Here is a 26,533-nt window from a genome sequence, read left to right on the forward strand (position 1 = left end):
GGCCAAGTTGAGTAAAAGGATCAATCTCCCCCTGGAGAACATGTAAGGCTTTATAAGGAATATGCTCTTATCTGTCCTTGGTCAGTTCCACATGCTTAAACTTCTTACAATGACCGGCTATGCCATTGTTCCAGTTGGCCATCCCCAAACGAGTAAACCCTCAAACAGATAACCAGTTAGCAAGCTACACGAAACAATCATGAATTCCCTTTTTCCAATTGCTTCCTCCCCTACAACAGCTGCCCCAGCACTGGAAAGCCTATCTGCAGCTCAAATTTTGACTGTAGAATGTAGGGATCATGAACCCATCTAATCATAAATCCAAACCACTCCAGATTGATAATCTGACCAGACGCATTTGTTTAAACTGTTCTATTGGACAATCCAAATACTGTTTTGGGTGATTCACCACTAGGCCAAAAGAACGTCCACAGCCCCCAAAAACGAAACACTGCCTGCTGCCCTTGTATACGTGGAGTCAGACAATTGTATGGTGCCAATTAAATACCGTTTTATTTAAGACATTGCATTTTCCACTTAACAATAACAGTGCTTATAAAGTGCAATGTTCATTTCCTTTCCCTGTGCACGTATTTCATATTCAAGTATCAAGAATGCCCAGTTTATTTATACTATAGCAGCTCAACATTAAAACTGCCATGGAATTTGCTACAAATTTGGGTCCTTCGAATATTTTGTGGAACAATGCTAGACCTATTCTCAGGTTGGCTTAATCAACCTCTTCGATGGTGGGTCCAGAGGAGGCACCACCAGATGGAGGAGCTCCACCACCAGGGAAGCCTCCAGGCATTCCTCCTGGCATGCCCCCTGCACTCTGGTACAGTTTGGTAATGATAGGATTGCAGACTTTCTCCAGCTCTTTCTGCTGGTGTTCAAATTCTTCCTTCTCTGCAGTCTGAAAAGAAAAAAAAAAAAAAACTTTTTACTACAGGTTCCTCAAAGGCAAGTTAAGGTCTGGCGCAATTTGTTAAGACTAGACACAGAAACGTATCATATTCAAGTCTTCACTACCCATGAAATCTTGGGTCACTCAGACATCCAAGGAAGGAAGCTAGCTGCCAACATCTAGAATTCTGGTGGAAACCGCGAATGTTTGGACCATTCATCATCGTGACCTATATTTTTAAGGCGCATCTAACCTTTCCCTGAAGCCCTATAACCACCCCTACCCACTCTCCTACTATAGATTACAAACCTGGTTCTTATCAAGCCAATTGATGATTTCATTGCACTTGTCAAGAATCTTCTGTTTGTCCTCATCATTGATCTTGCCCTGAAGTTTTTCATCTTCAACAGTTGCTTTCATGTTGAATGCATAAGACTCAAGTGAATTCTTGGAAGACACCTTGTCCCGCTGTTTCTCATCTTCAGCTTTGTACTTCTCAGCTTCCTGGACCATGCGCTCAATGTCTTCCTTGCTCAAGCGGCCTGTGAAATTAACCAGTTTTTACTAAAACTGACCTTCCAAGTTACCCTGCAACGTTTGTAACCCATTAAAGCTGCATTCCAAGAAATTATTTCTTGGCTAAAATACCCTTGGGTCAGTTAAAAGTATTTGAAAAATATGATCCCTCATAACCCAAACCCTCTTAAGACGAAATATCCAACGTAACTCAAGGTTGTGCCACTAACATACCCTTGTCGTTAGTGATGGTGATCTTGTTCTCTTTCCCTGTGCTCTTATCCACAGCAGAGACGTTGAGGATACCGTTAGCATCAATATCAAAAGTGACTTCAATCTGAGGAACGCCACGAGGGGCAGGAGGGATGCCTGTGAGTTCGAACTTGCCAAGTAGGTTGTTATCCTTGGTCATGGCACGCTCCCCTTCATACACCTTGGTAGGAAATAAAAATTACTGAGAACGGGCAGAGATTACTGCCCCAGTTTCTAGATTTGTGGAAAAGTCAATTAGGAAAGACTGATCGCTCAGACATCCAAGGAAGGAATTGGCCAACACAAGACTTCTGGTGGAAACTACGAATGGTTGGAGTCAAATCATCACAGCGGGACGTCTTCCCAGTTTCACAGGACCAAGTACAGCCAAAACAATACAAATACAATATAAAACATACCTGAATGAGCACACCAGGCTGGTTGTCAGAGTAGGTAGTGAAGGTCTGTGTCTGTTTGGTAGGAATAGTAGTATTACGCTTGATAAGAACAGTCATGACTCCTCCAGCAGTTTCAATGCCAAGAGAAAGTGGAGTGACATCCAACAGCAGCAAATCTTGAACATTTTCAGATTTGTCTCCAGAAAGGATGGCTGCCTGGACAGCTAAAGTAAAAACAATTAGTTAAGAAAAAAATCCCAACCACTTCGTTATCTCACTAACAAATGTCAATCGCTCAGACATCCAAGGAAGTTGGGCCATCATCAGCTAAGCTTTTGGTGGAAACTACGAATGTTTAAGGAATCAATCATCACAGCGAGTCAGCTTGGGGCTTGAAAGGCCATCTGTTATAACTGTTTAACTAGGATAGAGGGATTATTACCTGCACCGTAAGCAACAGCCTCATCGGGGTTGATGCTCTTATTCAGTTCTTTCCCGTTGAAGAAATCTTGTAGAAGCTTCTGAATCTTGGGGATACGGGTAGAACCACCCACCAGCACAATATCGTGGATTTGAGACTTGTCTAGCTTGGCATCCCGAAGGGCTTTCTCTACAGGGTCCAGGGTGCCACGGAACAGATCAGCATTTAATTCTTCAAACCGGGCACGAGTAATAGAGGTATAGAAGTCGATTCCTTCATATAGAGAATCAATCTCAATACTGGCCTGCGTGCTGGAAGAAAGTGTGCGCTTAGCACGTTCACAAGCAGTACGGAGACGACGAACTGCCCTCTTGTTTTCACTGATGTCCTTCTTATGTTTGCGCTTGAACTCAGCAATAAAATGGTTGACCATCCTGTTGTCAAAGTCTTCTCCACCTAAGTGGGTGTCTCCGGCTGTGGATTTGACCTCAAAGATCCCATCTTCAATAGTAAGGATTGACACATCAAAAGTGCCACCTCCCAAGTCAAAGATCAGCACATTCCTTTCAGCACCAACCTGCAATTAAAGTACAAGGTAATTACTCCTTATCCATTCTCCACTGGCTCCAATCTATGGTAAAATGAATCCTATGCTTTACAAATGGTACATACCTTCTTGTCTAAGCCATAAGCAATAGCAGCAGCAGTTGGCTCGTTGATGATTCGAAGTACATTGAGACCAGCAATAGTTCCAGCATCTTTGGTAGCCTGACGCTGAGAGTCATTGAAGTATGCAGGTACCGTGACAACTGCATTGGTAACAGTCTAGAAACAAATATTGTTTTTGTAGTCCATTCCTAAAACTGTCAGTCCCATGATCACATTGCCTCTGCATGCACTTAAGATAACCATTCTTTAAAAAGACAACCTGATCAGTCCAGCCCCCTGTGAATTCCATTCATTAGGAAATCTGGTGCATAATACTGCAACCTCCAACTACCTCCCTGTAGGGCTGCACACTACTCACCTTCCCAAGGTAGGCCTCTGCAATTTCCTTCATCTTCGTCAAAACCATAGAGGACACCTCCTCTGGATAGAAACTTTTTGTCTCTCCCTTGTATTCTACTTGGACCTTAGGCCTACCAGCATCATTCACCACCATAAAAGGCCAATGCTTCATATCAGATTGGACAACAGCATCATCAAATCTACGTCCAATCAGGCGCTTGGCATCTGTAATGGGTAATCATATGAAAAGGTTAACACTCCATCCACCCAGAATCCTGGTCTGCCATTACTCAAATGCCAAGAGGCCTAGCAAACTCAATCTGATCTCGGAAGCAAACTCAATAGTAAATAGACTTACATTTTCTGGCAGTTATTCAAATTCCCTAATTTTACAATTACCTCGGCTTTCTTTAGCATGGAGCTATAAAATCCCCGCTAACGGATTTTAAAAATCAACTTTCCCTTTTTTCCGGGCTTTCATGGCTGCCTTATATTCCATAAACTTCCGACTCTAACATTACACCCAGTCTAAACCACTTAAACTCATGGCATACTGCTTGTATTAACAGCTTACCAAAAACTGTGTTGGTGGGGTTCATCGCAACTTGGTTCTTTGCAGCATCACCGATCAATCGTTCTGTGTCAGTGAAGGCGACATAACTTGGAGTGGTTCGGTTTCCCTGATCATTGGCAATTATTTCCACTTTCCCGTGTTGGAAGACACCCACGCAAGAGTAGGTGGTGCCAAGATCAATGCCAACCGCAGGTCCCTTAGACATGGTTGCTGGAAAATTTTAAAAAGCCCAGGGTTTGAAAAGGCAATTAAACGCTTAGAAACGTTCACTGTGAAACCTAGGCCATCAGGTAGGAGGCACTTTTGCCCAAGATTTCACTTACCACCTCCCCCCAAACACTGCCCTTGTGTGAAAACCACGCGGAAGGGCCAGATCAATAAATTCTGCAGTCGAGGTTCAGTGCCAACCGCAGCTGGGCCCAGCCCACACCGAAAGCAGCACCTGTCCGAAGGCTCTGCAACAGTACCGAGCACGTGGTATCGAGCCCAGAGCCCGACCTCTTCTCTCCCCCCTCCCCGCAACCTCCACTCCGACAAGCTACACAATACGGCCCGTATTACGTGCTCGAGTCCCCCTCCCCCGCGTTGGGCGCGTGCCAATGGCGACTTCCTGCTCTGAGGATCTAAGGAAGGTCCGCTCCAGGGCGCCGGACTTCCGCCCCCCCCCCCCCCGCGCGTGGATGCGGCCCTCGCCCAGCCCTCCCTGCGGGCGCCGCCCTGGCTCCGCGGTGGCCATCACGGGCTGCAGCCCACGCCCCGGCTTTCCCGCCCGACCGCAACCCAGATCCGCCGCCTCCCGGGGAGAAGGGACCCCCTGGGCAAGGGACTGACGGCCCCCCGCCTATGTGAATGCTAAAAAGCCTCCAAAGTATCGCAAACCCGCTCAGCCCGGGCGCGGGGCGCACGTTCCTGAAGAAACCCCACGAGATTACAGGACGGAGATCTTACCTTCTGTGTGGGCCTGGCTCGGCTTGAGAAGAATTCAGATGTCTGGTGATTTAGCCCAGCGTTCAATGAGACCGGTTTCCGCCCGCCACCCTGTCTCTTATACCCTGCCTCAGAACCTTCCAGAAGGGGTCCACCCCTGCCGGCTGCCCATCATAGCTTCTTCGGCCAATGGGCGCGCGGCCACCTCTACGAGCCCCAATGACTAAGCCGGCTCTACCCCTCGGGCCTCGCCCACTCCCGCCCCCATTCTACCCCACCTCGCGATGACGCACTCACCGCAGCGTTCTGGAACTTTCATTCTCGCCCCCGCTCTCCGAACTGCCCCGGGGAAAGGGAGGGTGGAGCCGAGAGAGCCCGCGCGCGGGAGTCCTCAGTCACCCTAGGCCGGGGGGCGGGGGGAGGGGGTTGGTCAAAGGAGCGTCCGCTACTGCGCAGGCGCTCCCAGTAAGCGCGGGCGGGAGGGGACGGAAGGAGGAGGAGGAAGAGGGGCGGGCAAATTTGGAACCAGCCAATGACAGCAGCACTGGCCGCTATCTGGATCCACGCGGAACCCGGGGAGGACGAGCGCAGGGCCAGAAGGGAGGGGTTCGGAGCCGGCAGTCCGGGAGGGAAGACGGAAGTAGAGCGAGGACAAAATGGCCGCGAAGGTTGTTGCGCCCCTCCCCACCCAGTTCTCATTCTGTTTCCCCCAACCCCCACTTCGGCGTTGTACAGGATCCTCTAGGCCCTCCCGGATTCCATGTTCCCACGTTTCCTACCTACTGTGGTTTTGGGCCAGGACTGAATACTAGGACCTGGGGGGGGGGGGGTACCGACCCCTGGGCGCTGCTAGGGTGACTTGCCCGGGGGTTCACAGATCTGGGGCTGGAGGGACCGAGCTCAAGCGGGGTGGGACAGGTTAGCCAGGCCGACCCCGAGAATTTTAAGTCACCGCGCAGGTGAAGGCCGGCAGCCCTCGAGGCAGAGGTTGGAGGGGGTTCGGCCTCTCAGAACCACCTGGGCCGGATCCTGTGCCTGAACCCTCAGCGAAATAAAGGTCCAAACCCGCTTCCCTGAGGCCGGACAACTCCGCCACTCCCCACCTCCCGCCAAAAACAGGTTCGGCTTCTTGGCTCTCCCTCTTCCCCTCACCCACATCCCTCACTTCTCAGTTATTTGTTAAAGAAAAGAAAAGCTAGCGAGTTTTTTCCGTGTAGGAGAATCAGGCATTAGAAACCTGGGTTCCGGTAGCCCCGTGTCCTTGATTTAGACTTTCTAGAGCCTCTTTTATATTTAGTAACATGATGTATTATTTTTCCTTCCTTGACTTATAAAAAAACTAAACGAGAGATTGTTCAGAGGTAGCTTGAAAACATTACTAATCAGTCCACAAAGCAGTACTACTTACAATTAAATTGTGCGTGGTGGCAGGTATTTGGGCCTTGTCATTCCAAGAGCCTTTGTCCGTTCCTTGAAATGTTTTCCAGGGTGTTCTTTCAAACAGGCAGGGCAGCTGATATTCTTGTTTAATAAATAAATGGGCAGATAAATGAAAAGATTCTTTTTAAAACTACCTAACATAGTGGTGTGGCTGGAATGAGAAAGGCCTTCCAGACAGTGGCTCCAAAAAGGCTGTCAGAAGAGGACACTTTGTCCTTGTCAAAGCCAGTAAGGCCTAAAGACAGATTCAAACATATGAAGGAAGAAATTTCTTTTCACATTTGCCTTTGCCGGGGGGGGGGGGGGGGGGGGGCGGACAATGTTAGGCTTGAGCACGTGGAGGCATATACTTAAATTTCTCCCCATCTCCCAAGAAATTAATTTTATATGATGCTTTTACAGAGTACAAAGGGTTTCATTTCTTATATCACGTAATCATCAAAATAGTTTTTTGAGATATATTTTATACATCCCGGTATTAGGAGAAAAATGAGGTTCGGAGATGTTACTTGTAGGATTTACGGCTGGCTGAGGTAGAACGGAAGCTAGCGCTTTTGATTCCAGAATCCTTCGTCTGTTTTTTTCTTACACTATAGTATAATTTCCTTTCTAGAAACACGTAACTACACAACTCCAGAAAGAGGAAGGTGTGTGCTGTGGGAGGCTCCTTTCAATTTTCTCTGGTATCTGCAATCTTCCTTTTCCCGCTCAACCTATCACGTACAGTCTCTGAACTATACCCTACATTTTGCAGCTTTTAACCTGTGGACTACCTGCAACATTTTAATTCTTGAACCATTGGAAAATAAAACAAGGGCCCAGATTCAGTGGCTTGGAGTATCCCACCTAACAGCAGTGATTAAAGAAAGTAGAGTAGATAACGTGTCTCCTTTCACTCAAAATACATTGCAGAACTTGGGCTATGCTCTTATTAAATAGAATGATTCAGACTTTTATGTTTTTAAAGCTCAATAAGATGAATGTCCTGTCTCCACTTCTTTAAATACACAAGGTTTCAGAAACATTCAGGATGGAAATTTAAAGTTTGCGGGCATAGGGACCGCAGTGAAGTCTGAAGCCTAGGGTTTCTGACTGGGGGTTGGGGTTCATGATGAACATATTTGAGTCCTTGTCACATACCAAGCACTTATAAGTGCTTTGCATGTATTACCTCATTTAATTTTGTGAAGTTTTTTTCCTTTTCAGGTTTATTTGAATCCCATCAGTGTTTACTTCTTTTGAGATTTGTTTGAACCCTTAATGTATAGTTCTGGTGGCACTTCACCTTGGTATAAAATATTTGCTTCGTAAATATTTATTTTGATGAAGTCCTTAAGAGCAGGATCTCTGTCATAACTTGGTATCTCCAGTACTACTAAGTATCTTGCTTTGTGAGAAAATAGTACTTGGTATATTTGTCACTGAAATTAATAAATAATAGATCATATTCAAACTGAGTTCTTCTCTTCTTTTTTTGGCAGCAAGCTAATGAACAAATTTCCAGGGCAGGTTACATGACCTTTAGCTTCTCCTACGGTATTACCTTTACTTATTTATTTTTTAATTGCTAATACAGATACATCTGTAATAAATATTTGTTTTTTGTGATCAAATACAGTCTCAATTACAAGGCAACTTAGAAGTTAAAATATAAACAGCTTAACACCAGAAATGAAGCAAAATTATGTCTTTTTGCAACAGCAATTCTGAAATTATTTTTATACAGTGTAACAACAAGGGCATCAACTTCATTATTTTCCAAATTTAAGTTTGGTTTATATATTTTATTGAAATGGTTATTCTCCAAACATACACATCATTCCATCAGTATCTTCTTCCCACAAACATTTCTTCCTTCTACTTTTTAGCTTTCTTGCCTTTTTGTTTGTTTCATATTAAAGGATCAAATTTATTTGAGTTAAAGTTAATGGAATATGGTTTGAAGCCAGTAGTGTCTCGGAACTTCATCTTAAGCCCGGAGCTTGCCATATCTGAACCCAAAAACCTGACTCTAAGAGAAGTGTACTCTCATTGCTAAAACTTCACCCTTATCGCTCAGAATTTTCAATTCCTTAGAATTTCTCAGATTTTAGGTAGTTACCTGTTTTGTGAATTTTCTTGTAGATTTCCAGTGTGAATAGATACCCAAAATCTGGATATTCAACTGGTATTTTAGTCTTTTAGTAACTAATATGTTTAAATAACCTAAATCTCCATATCATGCAAAGGGGACTGATGCCTGCTTTCAAAGGCATATACAGGAAACATTAGGTTCAAAGGTGTAAATAATGATAAGAGCAAATTGCTTCTGATAGTACAGCTGCAGCCTCCAGAGTGTACTTGTTTGGCTCAGGTACTCTAGGAATGGGAATTCTCAGAATTTCATAGCAGAGGTGATAGGTTACCACACTACTAGAAGAATAAAAAAGTATATGGAAGGGGTTTCTATCTTACAATGAGGCAGTATAAGAAGCATTCCAAATATGCCAGCCTTCTTAAATTAATAGCAGACATTCTTTACATTACTTCCTCAATGTCTCTTATTTCCCAGCTTTTTTTAAGAGGAAGACAAACCTCAGATTACAGTTTTCACCCAAGGATAAACCCCCATTTCTTTTTTTTTTTTCTTAAAGAACCTTAGAGGGAAATGCATTTGCACTATATGAGGACTGTTTTGTAAGAATTAAATGTAGAAATGAAAAACCAGAGAAATGGGGCCAAATCCCAGATCTGCCTTTTCTCTTCAAGCATCTGATTCCCATTTTAGAAACAATGCTTTCATCTCCAGATTCAGCATGACTTTCTCTTTTAATCATAAATATTTTGCACTACCAATGGTGATCTGTTGACATTTGTCCTAAGGTCCTTGCAGGGCTATTTCAGATCTACCATTCTTGCCATAGGATGAATTTGACTCAGAATAGTCAACACTATTAAAAAAGGCAAGTTCTTGTATTGCAGGCTGTGCTTTTCTTTTTATTTCTCACACACCTTTCTTCCATGAATCAACTCTTTGATGGTTATCCTGGTGAATCATTTCTGTTCATTGTTTCCAAGATGATGACAGTTCGAATGTTAGCAGTCACTAATCCAGCCCTGGTCCTGCCACCCATGAGTTATCCTCACCATCCCTTCCCTAAATATAATTCCCTTTCCTTCCAGACCTGGACTTCCCCAGAGGCTGGGAAATTACTGAATTTCTCTCTGTGTCAGCCTTTCAAGAGAGAATGATTATGACGTACTTGCAATGCCATTAGGAAACACTGGCAATCCCTGATCTTTCTGATAATTTAAGGCCTAGAATTATCAAAAGCCCCAGGTTCACACCATTCTCCTAAAATGAAAGAAACAGAGGAAGCTCCAAGTTTGGTGTAATAGTAAAATTCCTTATACCACTCCTCAACATATTAAGAGAAAATTGATCTATCTAAGCTCCCTTTCTCATTTAGTCAGTCTTGAAATTCTGATTTCATATGTTCTCAAAAGAGAATGCAATGATATGTCAGATGATCTTTTAGCATCTCTGAAAGATCTCTCTTTCTCTAAAAGACTTCTAGGAACATTGTCAAATGACACACAGTGAATGTTTTTTTGCTCCAGATATCCAGCAGGGAAGTCCTCAGAGACGTCTGATTTGAGGGACAGTCCATAATTGTTCCAGTATATATTTCTGATATCTGTCAGTGACCCTCTGAACATCATTAAGATGTAAAGTTTTTCACAGTCCCCTGTCACACATTTTGAATTCCTTTCTTAGTTCTCTTATGGTTTAATATAAGTGGGAGATTAGTAGTGGATAGAGGGGGAGAAACTCAAATCATTCTTCACCTCTCACTAGTTCAACTCCTTGTGAAATTAATATCCAAACCTTATGGTAAATGAAGTCAGGTTGGGAGGAATGTATTTCCTTTTTTGAAATTTCTCAGAAGCAATATGCCCAGTACATGGTGCAGCTAGGTGAAATATAAGGCTGTGGGTTCCACTTGACTCTGAATAATCACAATAATCCAGTAGGTTTGCAGAAATGCATAGAAAATTTATGAACAACATCTCATTTCTTCTTGACAACGTTGAGCGGAAGTGCTGATACAAAATATCTCAGGTGAGAAGTTTTAAGTGTGTTCAGTTCCCCTTTCCCCAACCTTTTCCACCACAGGTCCTGGTCAACAAACACACAGATTTGGACCCCCGCTTTTCCCCACTCTGGTCTCAAGGCACCATGAGATGCCTTTTGGAAGATGATCAGTTTACATCCTTTTTCCTGTTTGGTGTCATATAAAGAAAGTGCTCATTTGAATCGGTTCCATGCAATGCTCACTGCTACTGAAATGGCCTGTCATCTGGTTCGAAGGGGTCGTGTGGCTGGTGACTGAGCTTCGGTGCCGAAGAGTCCTAAGATCCTGACTCCCGGGAAAGCATGGGAGTCAAGTCCACTCTAATTCAGACGGTTCAGAAGGCTCTGCTCTGGCTGGGGATCATGCTGGGTGTGGTTCTGCTTTGGTCAGGGTAGCATGGTGGACTTTCTTTGGTTCAGAACCCCTCCCCTCCGGCCCCACTAGGCTGTAGGCATGGGTGGCCAGCCCTGGCTGGGGCGCCGCTTCAGTCGACAGTGTCCGCTGGCTGCGTGAGGCACTATTTGCTGTGGAGCGGGTGGAGGAAGAACCGGAGCGTGAGCTCCGAGAGCCTGAGGAGGAGGAACTAGGTTTCACGAGGCGGGCTTTGGGGGCTTCCGCATCCTCCCTGAAGAGAAAAAACAGCAAAGGTAAACTTTAATACTGACAAGACCCTGATGGCTTCCACTATGGTTGCTTCCGTCTGAGGTTTCCCAATAAATTCCTCAAGCTGTAAACTTCACATGATACCACTGGAAGGCAGCCATTTAGGGGAATGGGCACTTCCCCAGTCCCTGAGACTTCATGGTTGGCTTAGGCAAACATGTTTTGTTAGCCCTGAAGTCAACTCTGTTACTCTGGGAGAGTAGGCACTTACCATTGAGATTGATTTGGGGTTTGTCTACATAAACCCTTATTTATTTGTTTGTTTATTTTTTGGTGGGCAGCAAAGCAAGGTTTATTAAGGATTGCAAAGTGATAGTACAAAGCTCCCAAGGAGGGAGGGGACCCCAGGGGGTTGCCCAATCCTTTTATTTTTTTAAGTAAGCTCCACACCCTGCGTGGAGCCCAACTCGGGCTTGAACTCACAATGCTGAGATCAAGAGTGACAGAGCCCACCCAGGTATCCCTACGTAACCCTTTCACGGCCCATAGGTTATGCCCATTCTTGATTGTAGGCCCTTTATAAGTGGAAGTGAATCAGAAGTAACCTAAAGTTATCTTTTAATTCTCAGTTGAGGATAGATAGTTTCACAATAAAGGCAAGATAAAACAGACCTTCTGTCCCTAGGCTGGAACTCCTTACCTAACCAGAATAATCCCTTTAACAGATTAATAGTTAAGAGGAAATGGGAGGGGCACCTGGGTGGCTCAGTCAGTTAAGCATCTGCTTCTGCTCAGGTCATGATATATCAGAGTGTCCTGGGATTAAGCCCCAAGTTGGGCTCCCAGCTGAGGAGTGAGTCTGCCTATCCCTTTGCCTCTGCCCCGCCGCTCCCCCTTCCCCCCCTCCAGCTCCTGCTGTGTCTCTCTCAAATAAATAAAAAAATCTTTAAAAAAAGAGGAAATGAGACCTTTATGTTGGCTGGTCACTATAGAGTTAGCTCTGGAAAGGAAGTCTAGTAGAAGGGATTTTGAAGAGAGGTTTACCGAATTTCATTAGGTCTCTCTTCTTCCTCATATCTCTCTTTGTCCTTCCTTCGGATCAGCAGCCATACCAAAAGGAAAATCAGCAGAGCTCCAGCCACCATGCCCGTCACTGCTCCTGCAACCATGCCGATGCTTTGTACATCTATTTTCTCAGAAACAAAAGCAGAGGTAAAACCAAACATAAGCTAGGAAATACATGAACTTAAAAAAACATAAGCCCTGGGACGCCTGGCTGGCTTAGTAGGTGGAGCATGTGACTCTTAATCTCAAGGACTCTTGATCTTGGGGTTGTGAGTTTGAGCCCCACATTGGGAATAGTGTTTACTTAAACAAACAAGCAAAACATAAGCCCCGGACAAGGTGAGTATTTCCAGATCTTTCTGTCTTCTTGAGTTTCCCATTTACCCTTGGTGTATGACTAACCCCTTTGATATTGAAAGGTAGCAGATCATGCCACCCCAAAATATGCCTCTTTGGCATTAGGACTATTTTAAGCTGGTTTTTTTTGAGGTAGGCTCCACACCCAGTGTGGGGCTTGAACTCACAACCCTGAGATCAAGCGTCTATCCTCTACTGACTAAGCCAGCCAGGTACCCCCTTCAGCTGATCATCTCTGAGAAACAGCAGACACAGAAGAAGTTCTTTTTTTTTTTAAAGATTTTATTTATTTGACAGAGACACAGCGAGAGAGGGAAGACAAGCAAAGGGGAGTGGGAGAGGGAGAAGCAGGCTTCCCGCCGAGCAGGGAGCCCGATGTGGGACTCGATCCCAGGACCCTGGGATCATGACCCGAGCTGAAGGCAGACACTTAACGACTGAGCCACCCAGGCGCCCCAACACAAAAGTTCTAAAAACAAAGTAGAAGATACCCTTTTATAAGGGAAATTTACATTTATAAAGGAAATCTCCCTTTGGTCCCCTTCTGTACAGAATAAATTTCTTTAGGAAGCTGACAAATTCACACAGGTTCCTAAATAGAGAGTGAGCTCCAAGATTGGAATGGTCATCACAACTGCTAAATTTATTTTAGCGACAGCCATGTCCTTCTGGAAATAAAGGTTTTTACTTTGACCTTCCTCTTGTGATTAGAAGTGTTTTACACAGAACCACAATGCAGACGCAGGAACAAGCCCCTTGGATACTTACACTGTACAGTCACTCGCACCACACAGCTCTCCTTCCCAGCCTCATTGCCCGCTGTGCACTGGTAGAGCCCAGAGGACGCCATGGTGAGATTGTGAAGCAGAACACGTCCAGGGTTATTGTAGTCTACACACAAGCAGAAGGAACGACTGTAATCCTCTTAGTGTGACAGGGTCTCTGTTTATTGCTCACCTCATTGCATCGTTGACCTAAGATGCTCTAATATAGTTTGGTAAGGAACAGATGATAGGTTTTTTTGGAATGAGGAAAGAAAGGTGAACATTCTTTGAAGTTGCACATCCTCAAGGGTTACAAAAGCCTGGGAACTGTGTAAGGGATAGTCAATACGGTAATTAGGTATCATGGATCTGCGGTACATCTCTCCCTCATTTCTTTTGCCGCTTTTATGTGCCATTTGAGGAAAGAAAAGATGGATTTTTTTTTTTTCCCTGTCCGGGTTGATGGATGAAAAACAGAAGCTCAAAGAGGTTCAGCAGTGTGTTCAAGGTCACATGGTGAGTTGCTGACAAAACCAGATTTAGAATTCATGGCTAGAGTACCATTCTGTTGTCTCAGCAGACTGGTGGAAAGATGACTTACCAATCCTGGACTTGGGGGGGAGATGTTCATCCTCTCCCTCCTTCTCCCGGATTCGCTGCCAGTAATACATGATGGGCTTTGTGCCAGAGGCTGACTCACACTGCAGAGTCACGTCACTTCCTTCTGTCAGCTCTCCTTCCAACTCGCATTTGGGCTTTGATGGTCTCACTGGCAAAAAGAAAAAGCTTCAAAGATCGCCAAACACCAGATTCTGTGGAAGAACTACGTCCTGTTGAGCTGTTTCTCTAGCCATCTGTTACAGTCCACTTTTGAGTGGGGGTCAGTAGCCTTTTGCTATGCAACCATGCTTTACAGCACCTCCAGAAATACACCCACCTCCAACCCCTGCACACACATACACCCAATTCCAGCTGCTTCCAGTGGTGCTGTTGTAATTTTCAGAGGCTGCCCCAGAAACTCCCCCATCACTTCTCAAAGACACTGTTATTTAATTGGAAGTTTTAGGAAAGCTGAGTGTGATTTTACTAATACTGAAACAGAGGTAGAAGTCCATTAACTTGGAAGCAGTTAAATAGAACTTAGTAGCTTTTGCTGCCAGAAACCAGAAATGGAGTTGACTCGTATCTCAGAGATGTAAGGTAAATATAAGTATACCATTTAAACATTAGAGGATATTTAAATTTTATAAGTGGGCTCCCATGGAAAATTGTGATTGTTCTTTTTTCTTTTATTATGTCTAAAATAGAGAACATACTTCTTCCCAGGGAACTGGACTGGGTGATATGTGAATGTATAATACAGGGTATCAAACAAAAGGTTATGTACCACCATGGGGCATTTGGCTATTCCTCACAGAGACCTTATTAATAAGATGGAGGCGTTTACCTTGACACTCCAGCTTACCTAAGACTTTTAAGATGACATGGCTCCACACATAGCGCCCTGAATTCTTCACTTTGCAGCTGTAGCGGCCCTCATCACTGGGCTTCAGAGGCTCAATCTGCAGGGAAGCATCTCCTGCCAGGAAATTGGAAGCAAAGGCCACTCGGCCCTTCTGCTCCTCAGTCAAGTTACTGTAGACATGACGGCTGGAGTAAGTGATCACCTGTGGGACAGACCAAGGCAGGGTCAGGCAATGCGGCTCTCAGCCTTCATCTTTTGCTGATGTCCAGATGAGGAAAGGGAGTACTCCTAATGAAACATAGTCAAGCCCAGGGCTGATTTCTAAGGGTCAAGAGACCTCTGTTCCAAATGAAGTTAAAAGTACCATATGTTTGTATAGGCCTTGCTTCTCCTTCCCAAGATAATACCTCTTATTTGTGTGGCATTTTAATTACAAAGTAGTAACTGTTTCATTAAATGCTGAAAACCATTTCATTTCATAGGTAAGGGATTTTACATTTGAATTATGTGTTCAATCAAGTTCACACAGCTAAGTCAAGGAAGGAAGGGAATGCACAATAAATGCATATAAGGGTATCAAGAGTTGGCTGTGAGGAGATTTGGTTGAAAATGATGGCGAGGAGACTTACCTTTTCCCTGCATATCCCCCCCTTTTTTTTGAGAGAGAGAGAGAGAGAGAGAGAGCAAGCAGGCTCTACACCCAGCCCAGTGCAGAGCCCAACACGGGGCTCAATCCCACCACCTTGAGTTCATGACCTGAGCCTAAATCAAGAGTCAGACGCTCAACAGACTGAGCCACCCAGGCACCCCTCCCCTGCATACCCTTTCTGACTTTCTAGTTTTCTACCACCTGCATGTGAGCTATTCAAAATACACTACACTCCTTTTGCTCAGCACTTTTACACCTAGTTAATTTTCCACATAGTGTTTTTGCAAGTTAAGTAGTTCCTCCCCTTCTCTGTGGTTTCACTTCCCATGGTTTCAGTACCCGAGGTCCAGAAGCAGATGATCCTCCTTCTGCCAATTGTAGCCTAACACGTATCACAGAGGCACTGTATCATCTCACATCATCACAAGAAGAAGGGGGGTATGGTACAGTAAGATTTTGAGAGAGGGAGAGAAAACATGGTATATATAGGATTTGGCACTATTCATGGTTTCAGGCATCCAGGGGGAATTTGGGAACATATTCTGCACAGATAAGAAGGGAATCCTGTAGCCATTATCCCCACTGCAGACAAGTAGCAGAACTGGGATTTGAAAATAACCATCTAAGACCGTTTAGTTCATGATCCTGGTATACCAGTTACCTCTCTCCCACTTCCTGTGGCCATCTGCATTCATTTCACTGTTCATTAAGTGCTCTTCCAGAAAGTTTGGAAATGAAGGCAAAAAAGTGACACTATGAAATCAATCTGTTTTGTTCTTACAAAAGTTTAGAGTCCAGGCAAGGGGGGTACTGGAGGAGTTAAAGAGGAGAAGTCAATGCTTAAAATTCAAGTCTGATACAGAGGACTTCATTGTTCGGCTTTCCTTTTGGGGGGCTTCACTGCCGATTAGTAAGAGGAAGTCAGTTGGGAAAAAATTACATCCCTTCCTACCATAAAATACACATGAGCATCATGTCTTTGGGTCTTTGTTTTTCCAGGTAGGGACATCAAAGTTTGGATTTCTCTAACAACAACAACACCAAAATTCCTGGGGCGCCTGGCTGGCTCAATGGGTAGAGCATGTGACTCTTGATCTTGGGGTTGTGTGTTCAAGACCCTCGTTGGGTGTGGAGCCTACTTAAAAATAATAATAATAATTAATAATAATAATAATAATAATAATAATAATCTTGAGTTTTAGTGAAATTTCATCTGCCTGCATCATAGCCTGAAGTTCTTAAATCCTTCCCTGGTTCTGTCTGTCCATCACCTCACTCCTGTTAGTCACAAAAACCACGCTGTTCTGGTCCACCAAGACTTCAAGCTATATAACTTCAGCTTTGCCCTTTCTGCCATTCAGCATATTCTTAAACTCATTTGATTTCAAATGTCAGCAAACATTTATTGGATGACTGCTTCCCATCAGGTCAGGGGGAGGCTATACAGATGAGTAAAACCCTCTTCCTGTCTTCAAGTAATTTATAATCTAATGGGATTAACAAGGAGAGAAGTATAGACATAGAAAAAGGATTAATTAACTTGAAATAGTATCAGAGAGAATGTCCCAGAAAAGTTGGAGGCATTTGAGTTAGGCCTTGAGAGATAAGCATACTAAATGAGAGATAATAGAGTCAGGGAGAAGAGGGCTGCAGGGAGCACTCCAGATACACGGAAGGGCACTAAAAACAGACACACAAGCATAGGGGAGTCTCCCGTGCACATTTCTGGCAAGCCCATCCTCAATCACGTGATGCCCTGCAATATATCAAATGCTTTCCTGAAAAGATTTGAAGCCATCCAATAAAATGTCCGTCAGTAGTCTCTCCATTATATCAAAACTCTTCAGTATCATCCTTTTTGCCCTCACCACCTTTCTGAGAAATGTGTTTTTTCCTTTCCCCGCATGCTCTTTTTCATCAGCAAATTATTTATTGAGCTTGCATGCCAGGGTATGGTGCCCGAAAACAAGCAGGAATAAGACACAGCTCCTACCCTGGGGACCTCACAGTCTTCGGTGGGGGGAGTATGGGGGAGAAGAAAGTAAGAGAAAAGTAAAGGTAGACACTGTCGCTGATAATAAACTTCAGACATTTTCGGTATTCAACTTTGCACGCTCATTTCAACCAGCTCCGCTACTGTGATAATTCTCATATCCTTACCTCTATCCTGACAAAGTTTTGAGCTCTGGTTTCATATTTTCAGCTGCCCGGCTGCTGTGTATTTCTGCCCTCTCCAATCCACTTTACATAACGATGTAAGTGGATGCCAAGTTAATACTAACGTAAAACTCACATCAGCCCTTTTCCAGCTCAAAACCCTTCAGTGGCTCCCTACCAACCTCCAAATGATGACCAGATTCAGTCTATAGTGACCTCTCCATTACCTTCCCAGTCTCATTTTCTCTTTCATACACCTCCGATATCTGGATACCATCAGATAACGTTGTCTCCCTTTCTTTCGTATCACTCATGCTTTTTTGTACTCAATGCCTCTGCCCACTGCATTTTTCCATGGAGAAACTCTCTTTTCTCCATCTCTCCGCATGAAGAATTCCTATTCATTCTTTCGGGGCACCTGGGTGGTTCAGTCGGTTAAGCATCCAACTCTTGATTTCAGCTCAGCCCATGATCTCAGGGTCATGAGAGAGAGCTCCACGTTGGGCTCCGTGCTCATGGGGAGTCTGCTTGAGATTCTCTCCCTCTGCCCCTCTCCCCACTCGTTCTCTCTTTCTCCCTCTCCCTCTCAAATAAATAAATCTTTTTTTTTAAAGATTTTATTTATTTGCGAGAGAGAGAATGAGAGACAGAGAGCATGAGAGGGAGGAGGGTCAGAGGGAGATGAAGACCCCCCGCCGAGCAGGGAGCCTGATGTGGGACTCGATCCCGGGACTCCAGGATCATGAGCTGAGCCGAAGGCAGTCGCCCAACCAACTGAGCCACCCAGGCACCCTCAAATAAATAAATCTTAAGAGAAAAAGAATTCCCTTTCATTCTTTCGAACCCCAAATCAATGTTAACTTCTCATGAAACCTTCCCTGTTACAACACTCAGACTAATGGCTTTTTTTTTTCCTTCTCACCCATAGCATCTCTTTGCAGCATTTTTATGTGAGGAGAAATGGTGAAAGACTTGGGCTCATAGGTTGCTAGATCCCCTTCCTATAATGCTGGGTGTTGTCCAGGAGATCCTTGGGGGTTCTGGTTTTATATATGTCTGTTGTCCTTAATTGTCTTTGGCTAGGCTATAATGCAACTCTGCAATCCTTTACTGAATAGCCATTTACTGAAAACACACTCTGTGCTTAGCACTGTGCTAGAGATGATACCAATACAAAGAAAATTGTTCTATGGAAGTGTTGAGGGCCAGGACATGCCACCCCAGAATATGCCATTTTGCATGTGCATAAGAATTTCAAATGCTAAAGGCATTTGAGTTCTTGAAGTCCCTTGACCTAAAAGCAGAGCCTCCCAAAAGAACTTAAGTGTCATAAATCCCCTTCTGAGAACAACTCTAATCTTCTCTTCTAGGAGACCAGAAATTGGCACCACACCCAGGCAGACAAGAGCACAAGCTAGCGTATCTCCCATCTGTTCTTCTAAGGGCCCATTTATCTTCCTCAAAAGTCATTTGCTTTTCCCTAAGTGTCCTCCCTCATCTTCCCTTTTTCCTACTAAGTTAGGTATATAGCCCAAATTCTAGCCACCCCTTGGAGTTACTCATCTGTGGGTCCTTACTCCTCCACATTATGCACATGGTACACAGAAGTTAATAAACTTTGTTTTGTTTTTCTCCTATTAACCTGTCCCTTTGTTGTACACCTGAAACTAATAAAATGTTATATGTCAAGTATATCTCAGTAAAAATTAAAAAAAATTTTTTTTAAGAGAGAAAACAAACAAACCAACAAATACCTGTCTTTTATTGGTCTAGTTTACAGTGCCCCAGCTGGAAAACCTAGGAGGAGAAAGGGGAAAAGATATTTTTCCCCCTCTCCTAAACTTTTAAAGGACAACTTAAAAAAAAAAGCTAAAATTATGACTTTCATATACATAGAAAATAAGCATGTGTCAAAGATTTTATTTAACTCATTAATAAATGTTGGAACCGGAAAGATTTTACAACAGGTTCAAATGAGAATCAGACAAAGATTTGTAGTCTCCTTTAGACAAAATTCATTTGCATCTCTATAAACAGGAACCACCGCCATGCTATGGACATGGAAACAGGGACATCGCTATGGGCATTCCATAAGTTAATTTCTATTTCTGTGGAAATTAATATGTGAGGAAAATTAGACCATAATTCATCTGAAAATTTGGAGTCTAAGCATGAAGATGATGTTTGGGAGGGACCTCCCTATGGTATACTGTATGTGGGGGTTGGGGGCAAGTGTTCAGGCTGGGGTAGAGAGAGATCCTCTATTGGTATGATTGGTATGACAGTAAGGGGAATTAGATTCCTTGAAGGCTGCTCCCCTCTGCCCCCACTCCCCTACTGCCCCCTCCCTCAGCAGGTGGTCTCACAGTTCAACTCTCTGAGTCTCTAAATTAGAATTCCTGCAGGACTACTTAGAAGAGCATGGAGGAATGTTTCCTTCTGACTGGGATGAGGGGTGCCAGGGAAATGGGAGCTGACTTCACTGGGACAGCACCACCAGCTGCCCCTGAAGGCTAAGATGAACTCTTCAAAGACATTTTACAGCAAATAGGTAAGCATGACCTGTTAGAGAATATTTAGGAAAGAGAAGAGAGGGTAGGAAGAAGAGGAGTGATCCATCCACATCCATCCAGAGGTAGAAATGGGAGCAAAAGCCGGATTTGAATGTTAAGCTAAAGAGATCCAAGAGCACAGTCATTTATTCAACAAATTTTGAGCCTCCACAATTTGCCAGCAGCATCAGTTGTAATGCTTGGGAGATATCAGTGAATAGAGCACGTGAAAATCCCAACCCTTGGGGAGCATGCATTCTGATGGCAGGAAACAGACATGGAAGAACATTGTATGGTACATTAGACAATACTATGAAAATAATAGAGAAGGAAGGGGGGTGGTCGGCCAGGGGGACAGACTGCAATTTAAATAAGGTGGTCGAAGTAGACCTCACTGGAAGGAGACATGAGAGCATGTCTTGAAGGAGACGCCGAACTAGCCTTGGGGAAAGGGAGTTCTAAGCGAAGAAAAGAGCAAAGGCAGAGACCCTAAAGTGGAAGCATGCCTTGGCATGTCTGAGGAACATCAAAGAGGCCAGGTCGCTGGAGTAAGCCAGGGGAATAGTAAATGAGGTCAGGCAGTGGGGTCAGATCCTGCAGGGCCTCTGGGCCATTGTAAAGATGATGGCTTTCACTCTGCAGGAAGTGGGGGGCTATTATAGGATTTTGAGTAGAAGAGTATCATGATATGATTTGTTTTGAGAATAGGCTGTAGGAGGCCAAGAATGGAAACAGAAAAGCCAGTCAAGAATGGAAACAGAAAAGCCAGTCAAGAGTCTACTGGAGTTGGGGCGCCAGGGTGGCTCAGTCGGTTAAGCGTCTGCCTTTAGCTCAGGTCATGATCCCAGGGTCCTGGGATCCAGCCCTGGGTTGGGCTCCCTGCTCAGCGGGGAATCTGCTTTTCCCTTGCCCTCTGCCCCCCCGCCCCCGTCCCCTGCCGCTTGTTCTCATTCTCTGTCAAATAAATAAATAATCTTTTAAAAAATGTGTATTTGTGACATGAGAGAAAGAGAGGTGTTCAGGGCCACTCTCCGGTTTGGGTGTGAGCCTATGAAAAGAGAGAAGAGCCATCAACCAAGAGAGAAGATGGAGCGGAGCGGGTTTGAAGTCAGAGTGTGCAGGGTGGCGTGGGTCAGGAGCTTCGTTTTGGACTTCCTACGTTTGAGATTACCTCTTCGGACACCCAAAGGAGGCATGGGGTAAAGCACTTGCGTATAAATGCATCGGATATTCAGATGGGAGGCCTGGAAATACACTTTTGGGAATTCTAAGTTTGTGGATGATTATTTAAAGACGCGAGACTGGATAAGATCCCTGATGGCACGAATACAGGACTAAGAAAAGGAGAGGAAAATGAGGGTCTCCAAATAGTGGATGTCTAAACACAAAGATTAGAACTCATTAAAATAGCACCAACCTCAGAATGAAATTGATGACTGTCATCTGTTTAGCTGACTGTTCAAGGCCCGCCTTTGCTCACATTTCCAGCCTTACCCCTGGATGACAACTCGTCTTCCTCCTACTCTCTCTTTCATAAAGACTCAGTGGGTTGTACCCTGAAACCACCTGCCTCAGGAAGACACAGTAGGGGGGTGGGGCAGGGGGAGCAGTCTTGAAGAGGTCTGATTACTCATTATCCTACCAATCGAGGATCTCTTCCTACCCCAACCTGAACACTTGCCCCTCACCCCCAATACACGAAGGGAGGTCCCTCAGAACATCATCTTCATGCAGAGGAATATTCTGGAAAGTACAGGAAATGCACGATTTCAGTCAAAGTTCCAGTGTTTACTCCAAAACAAAAGTTCTGTCTTGAATTTCTGCATTCTTTTCAACGGAAGCTGTAAATTATAGGGGAGGACAGAGGGAAAGCAAGGGATTTAGCTTTAGGACTTTGGGGTTTAGATCCTAGCTCTGAAATCCTTCTTGGGCAAGGGCCTTCAAAGTCTAAAATGTTCTCTAGAGCCAAGTTTAAGGTCTAATTTTCCTCATGTATTAAAAGAAAATTAGGGGGCGCCTGAGTGGCTCGGTTGGCTAAGGCGTCTGCCTTCGGCTCAGGTCATGATCCCAGGGTCCTGGGATCGGGCTCCCTGCTCGGCGGGGAGTCTGCTTCTCCCTCTCCCTCTGCCTACCACTCTGCCTACTTGTGCCCTCTATTCTGTCAAATAAATAAAATCTTAAAAAAAAAAAAAAAGAAAGGAAAATTAGGACAACAATTCTCAGCTACCGACCTCACAGGCTTATCGTAAGAATTGTAAGAGCAGAAATCTGTGAAAGGACACCATTCCTTTGCTCACTGACCATTTCGTGACTACTCTGGGCCAAGCACAGCCCTTGGCTCTGGGCTTAGGAAAATACGCATTAGGCCTAGAAATGAAAATCCATCAACACAATGCAATACTTTCGGCCGGGGAGTTTTGTTTTTATTTAACAAACACATGCTTGGTATTTATTTTGTTCGAGGCACTGTTCTAAATGCTTTACAAGTATTAACCCCTTGCATTTAAAGAGAAAAAACACAGCAGTGAAAAGTTCACAGAAAGATTAAGGAGATTAAGCAAGTGATTCTCCGCAACAAACTGCTTAGACTTAGACATAAGGACATTCTTTTGTTTAATACATTCTTTGGAGAGGGCCTTCGATGAGGTGGGAACATAGATCCTAATCTGAAACTGGGGCAGATGCAGTTTATCCTGCTCCAGTGGGGTCATTCTTTTGGACCCTCCTGTGTTCACTGATTCATAGCTACATTTCCCATGGAGTCTGGGCATCCCAGAGAGGAGTTCCTAGGGCCTGGGAGAGGTTTCTTTCCTATTCTTATCCCTTAAAATGCAAACAACCTCCTGTTTCTGGGGTACGGCCAGGGTTCAGGAGAACAAAGGCAAAAGAAATGTAGATAAAATTAAATCTCCTTACAACTTGCGGCCCATTGACAAATACTTGAGGCATGCAGAGTATGACCTTCCTCCAGGACTCCCAACGGTCTTAATGGTAATGCCTTGCTAGAGGCAAAAGGCAACCTTAGCTTGACAACAGCCAGACCCTCCAGGACCTGTTAAGTCTTTTTTAACATATGAAAATCCTTTTGGAAACTTCCTTTATCTCTGCCCCCTCTCAATGTAAAAGTATAGTCAATTGTTCCTCAAAATCTAGAATTTTTTTTTTAAGATTTTATTTATTAATTTGAGAGAGAGAGGGAGGGAGGGAAAGAGAGCACAAGCAGGGGGAGCAGCAGGCAGAGGGAGAAGGAGAAGCAGGTTTCCCACAGAGCAGGGAGCTGGATGCGGGGCTCAATTCCAGGACCCTGAGATCAGAACCTGAGCCAAAGGCAGACGCCTTAGCCAACCGAGCCACCCAGGCGCCCCAAGGCAGCTCTTTCTGCCCCTGGGTCCAGTCCCCGTGCTTTAATAAAAACCTTTTTGCACCGAAAACATCGCAAGAATTCTCTCTTTTTTTAAGTAGGCTCCAGGCCCAGCATGGAGCCCCAAGAATTCTTTCTTGACAGCTCGCTCCCAGACCCCACGTCACATCACATTAGCCAACACCATGTTTGAGGAATTTCTTTGTCCTACTTCACTGCTTTTTGTTTTTCTCCCAATCAGATAAACCCTATGAACTCTGACCCAGAAAAAAAAAAATACATATTATTTTGCAAATAATTGGATAGGGTTCCTAGCATCCGATGAAAACTCTGTGCTTTAGGAGACTCAGACCAGTAAGAGCCAGGTCGCAGCCCTTCTGATACGGTACTTGTTTGTTTTAAATGTTTACAGGGTGTTCTTGGCCCCACATCCTGTTGCGTTGCATAGAGAGGATAAGTTTCTTGGGGTGGTGGAAGGCCATAGAAATGGCAACTCAGTGGGACAATAGGGAGAGGAGGAAATATATTAGCAACAGGAAAAAACCTGGAAGCTTTAGAGTTTACCTCCTCTTAAGACGGAAAGCCGGGCGGCTGATGTTTGGAGGTAGGACAAGTGAGGTGGGAAAGCCTCATAGGTACTCAATTAATGTTACTTTCTTTGTGACTTTTTCATATTACCTGGTAGGTGCATAATCACCACAAGCAAGTGAGTCTGTGCTTCCTAGGAAGAATGAAGAGATTCTAAACCTAGAAATCAGTTAAGAGCTGGGTATTTGTTTTTAAATGTCTTAAATTTTTATCTCAAGTAAACTCTATGCCACATATGGGGCTTGAACTCACGACCCCAGAGATCAAGAGTCACATGCTCTACTGAGTGAACCAGCCGGGCACCCCAAGAGCTGGGTAATTTTTAGGAATTTGGGGGTTTTGTGGGATTTGGGAAGTTGGTGAACCTTTCAGGTCTAGGGGATTTCTTTCTTGTTTATGTTAATATTTGGATTAACATCAGGAAATACTTTTGAAAGTCACATTTGACTTTGGAGAAACTTAGTAAGTGTGGTCCACAGTAGACTGGCTGATTTAAGTCTACTGCAGTAGGAGCTTTCAAACTTTGAACAGACTTACATCAAGAAATACATTTTCCTCTGTGACCCAACACGCACATAGAGTGCACATAGACAACTGAAGCGTAAGTTTCATGAAATAGTATATGTGCAATACACTGATATTTTCCAGTCTGTGTTTTTAAAAAAAAAAAAAACAAAACCAGTCTGCTTGCTTAGAATCCACTACTGGGTCCTGATTTTGAAAAAACACCGCACCAGGGCACAGTGATTGAGAGTGAGCCAGCAGGGAGGTCAACTGGTTTACATTCAAATGGGAGCCCCTCCACTTACAGCTCTGCACCTGCGGTTGGTTAATTTACCTTTCTAAACCTTAAGTTCCTCAACTGTAAAATGGGAGTAAGCTACTTCATCGGGTTTTTGTGGTAATGAGATAGTAAGCACTCACGATCACTTTTATTAGGCTGGTTCTGGGTTCACGAAAGCCCCTAAGGTTTCCAAGCCTTGTCCAGCCCAGTACCCAGAGAACATCAGTCATTCCATTCATTTGTATAGCAAAGCCCCCCTAGCTGAAAGCCTCCATCTGTTTTCCATCTCTTGTGCACACTGGACTAAAGCTCAGCTCTCTGAAGGTGGCGCCTAAGGCCAGTGCAGCCTGGACTATGCCTCATCTTTGGTCCCTGTCCTCGCATCTCTGCATAGCCTCGTCCCCAAGCTCGATGTCCCTTGATTCTGAACAACACCTTCTGATGTGTCTTTGTCTTGGATCATGCAGTCTTCTCTCCTTTTGAAATGCCTCTCTTATTTTGGCTTAAACAACATCTACACAGGCTTCAAGATCAAGCTCAAGGCCTACCTTCTGTGTATTAGAGCCTTTCCTGGGTAGAATCATTGACTTCCTCCTGCGAGCCTCAGCCCTTTGGACATATCCCCTCCACAGCACTTAGTACATACAGGTAGGGCTGACTCCCGAGTGCTTTTCTCCCCTTTCCCCCAAATCTTGTCCCATTATTTAATGGGGAAAATAAGGGGGTGAGGGGACAACTAAGGTAAGTATTTAACATCTTTGGAAAGCAGACATTGTACAACCCAAAAATAATCTTACTATAATTAAATAACCATTGCCTAATATGAGCATTTCACACCCATTTAGAACACAGGTTGGGGCTCAGTTCCAGCCTTGCGATTTGGCTCAGTTTTTTTCAGAGGCACATCGAATATCAGGTACGTGCGTGTCTTTGTCTTAGTTGTGGTTTTAATTCTAGGAAATGTAGAGCTGAGACCAAGCCCTTCCTCGGCAGGGTGGGAGTGGTGATGGGAGAATAGTGAACATAAATGGAATCCTTTTGCAAACAAACAAAAAATGAAGCACATGAATTGCAGCTGTCGTGGGGCCATGTGTCTCGTGATGTTCCTGGTGGACCCGTGAACGGCGGTCGCAGTTTTAACGAGAGGAGGAGGCGGGACAATTTGTTAAGACTTTATGGGGCAGATGGAGCAGCTCAGCTTTCTGGCAGGTGCTCTGCTATGTCAGGCCCTGCCTGGCAATCATGCACCTGCCTCAAACAGAAATAGATGTAGGCTTCTCTCTCTGTTTTTGATCCAAGATTTTTCTTTTCTTTTCTTTCTTTCTTTCCAATATTTTATTCATTCATTCATTCATTCAGAATGAGAGCAGGGGGAAGGGCAGAGAGGGAGAGGGAGACAGAGCCTCTCCAGCAGACTCTCAGCACGGAGCCTGATGCAAAGCTCAATCGCAGGAACCCTGAGATCATGACCTGAGCCAAAATCAAGAGTTGGAAGCTCAACCCCTTGATCAGGAGTTTTCTTCCTCAGTATCAAAGGGGGAAAGGGAGAAAGGAGGTGGCAAGAGGGGTTTGGCATGGGAATGAGAACCTCTCTGCCCTAATTTCTCCATCCAAAAAATAGAGGGGAAAG

General features: G+C 44.4%; 2 protein-coding genes and 1 non-coding gene across 4 annotated transcripts in view; all 3 read right to left on the reverse strand.

Moving 5' to 3' along the window:
- Positions 1-489: 489 nt before the first annotated feature.
- HSPA8 (heat shock protein family A (Hsp70) member 8) lies at positions 490-5,181 on the reverse strand. The gene is made up of 9 exons (XM_035722677.1): positions 5,025-5,181; positions 4,077-4,286; positions 3,522-3,727; positions 3,167-3,319; positions 2,516-3,071; positions 2,095-2,297; positions 1,658-1,856; positions 1,217-1,449; positions 490-916 (listed from the first exon to the last, which is right to left on the reverse strand). The coding sequence occupies exons 2-9, from the start codon at positions 4,279-4,281 to the stop codon at positions 731-733; spliced, it is 1,941 nt and encodes a 646-aa protein (XP_035578570.1). The 5' UTR covers positions 4,282-4,286; positions 5,025-5,181; the 3' UTR covers positions 490-730.
- LOC118356120 lies at positions 2,365-2,452 on the reverse strand. The gene has a single exon (XR_004819448.1). It is a non-coding gene; the product is annotated as a small nucleolar RNA SNORD14 (small nucleolar RNA).
- A 2,782-nt stretch (positions 5,182-7,963) lies between the features above and the next one.
- LOC113914247 (CXADR like membrane protein) overlaps positions 7,964-26,533 on the reverse strand; it is a 96,488-nt gene continuing 77,918 nt past the window's right edge. The window contains exons 4-8 of one of the 2 annotated variants that reach the window (XM_027579309.2): positions 14,813-15,014; positions 13,949-14,116; positions 13,352-13,474; positions 12,206-12,362; positions 7,964-11,183 (exon numbers count right to left, since the gene is read on the reverse strand). In XM_027579309.2, coding sequence (XP_027435110.1) covers positions 10,919-11,183; positions 12,206-12,362; positions 13,352-13,474; positions 13,949-14,116; positions 14,813-15,014 — 915 coding nt within the window. In that variant the 3' untranslated portion in view covers positions 7,964-10,918. The remainder of the gene's footprint in view (positions 11,184-12,205; positions 12,363-13,351; positions 13,475-13,948; positions 14,117-14,812; positions 15,015-26,533) is intronic. The other variant, XM_027579310.2, reaches the window with a different exon arrangement.

The sequence above is a fragment of the Zalophus californianus genome, chromosome 11 (genome assembly GCF_009762305.2).
Source record: "Zalophus californianus isolate mZalCal1 chromosome 11, mZalCal1.pri.v2, whole genome shotgun sequence".
Lineage (NCBI taxonomy): Eukaryota > Metazoa > Chordata > Mammalia > Carnivora > Otariidae > Zalophus > Zalophus californianus.

Excerpts from the sequence above, each read along its gene's own strand:
- HSPA8 (XM_035722677.1), bottom strand. The coding sequence starts at position 4,281 with ATGTCTAAGGGACCTGCGGTTGGCATTGATCTTGGCACCACCTACTCT. Across the intron at positions 2,298-2,515 it reads GGCTGTTGCTTACGGTGCAG|CTGTCCAGGCAGCCATCCTT; the intron begins GTAATAATCCCT and ends TTTTTACTTTAG. Across the intron at positions 917-1,216 it reads ATTGGCTTGATAAGAACCAG|ACTGCAGAGAAGGAAGAATT; the intron begins GTTTGTAATCTA and ends TTTTCTTTTCAG.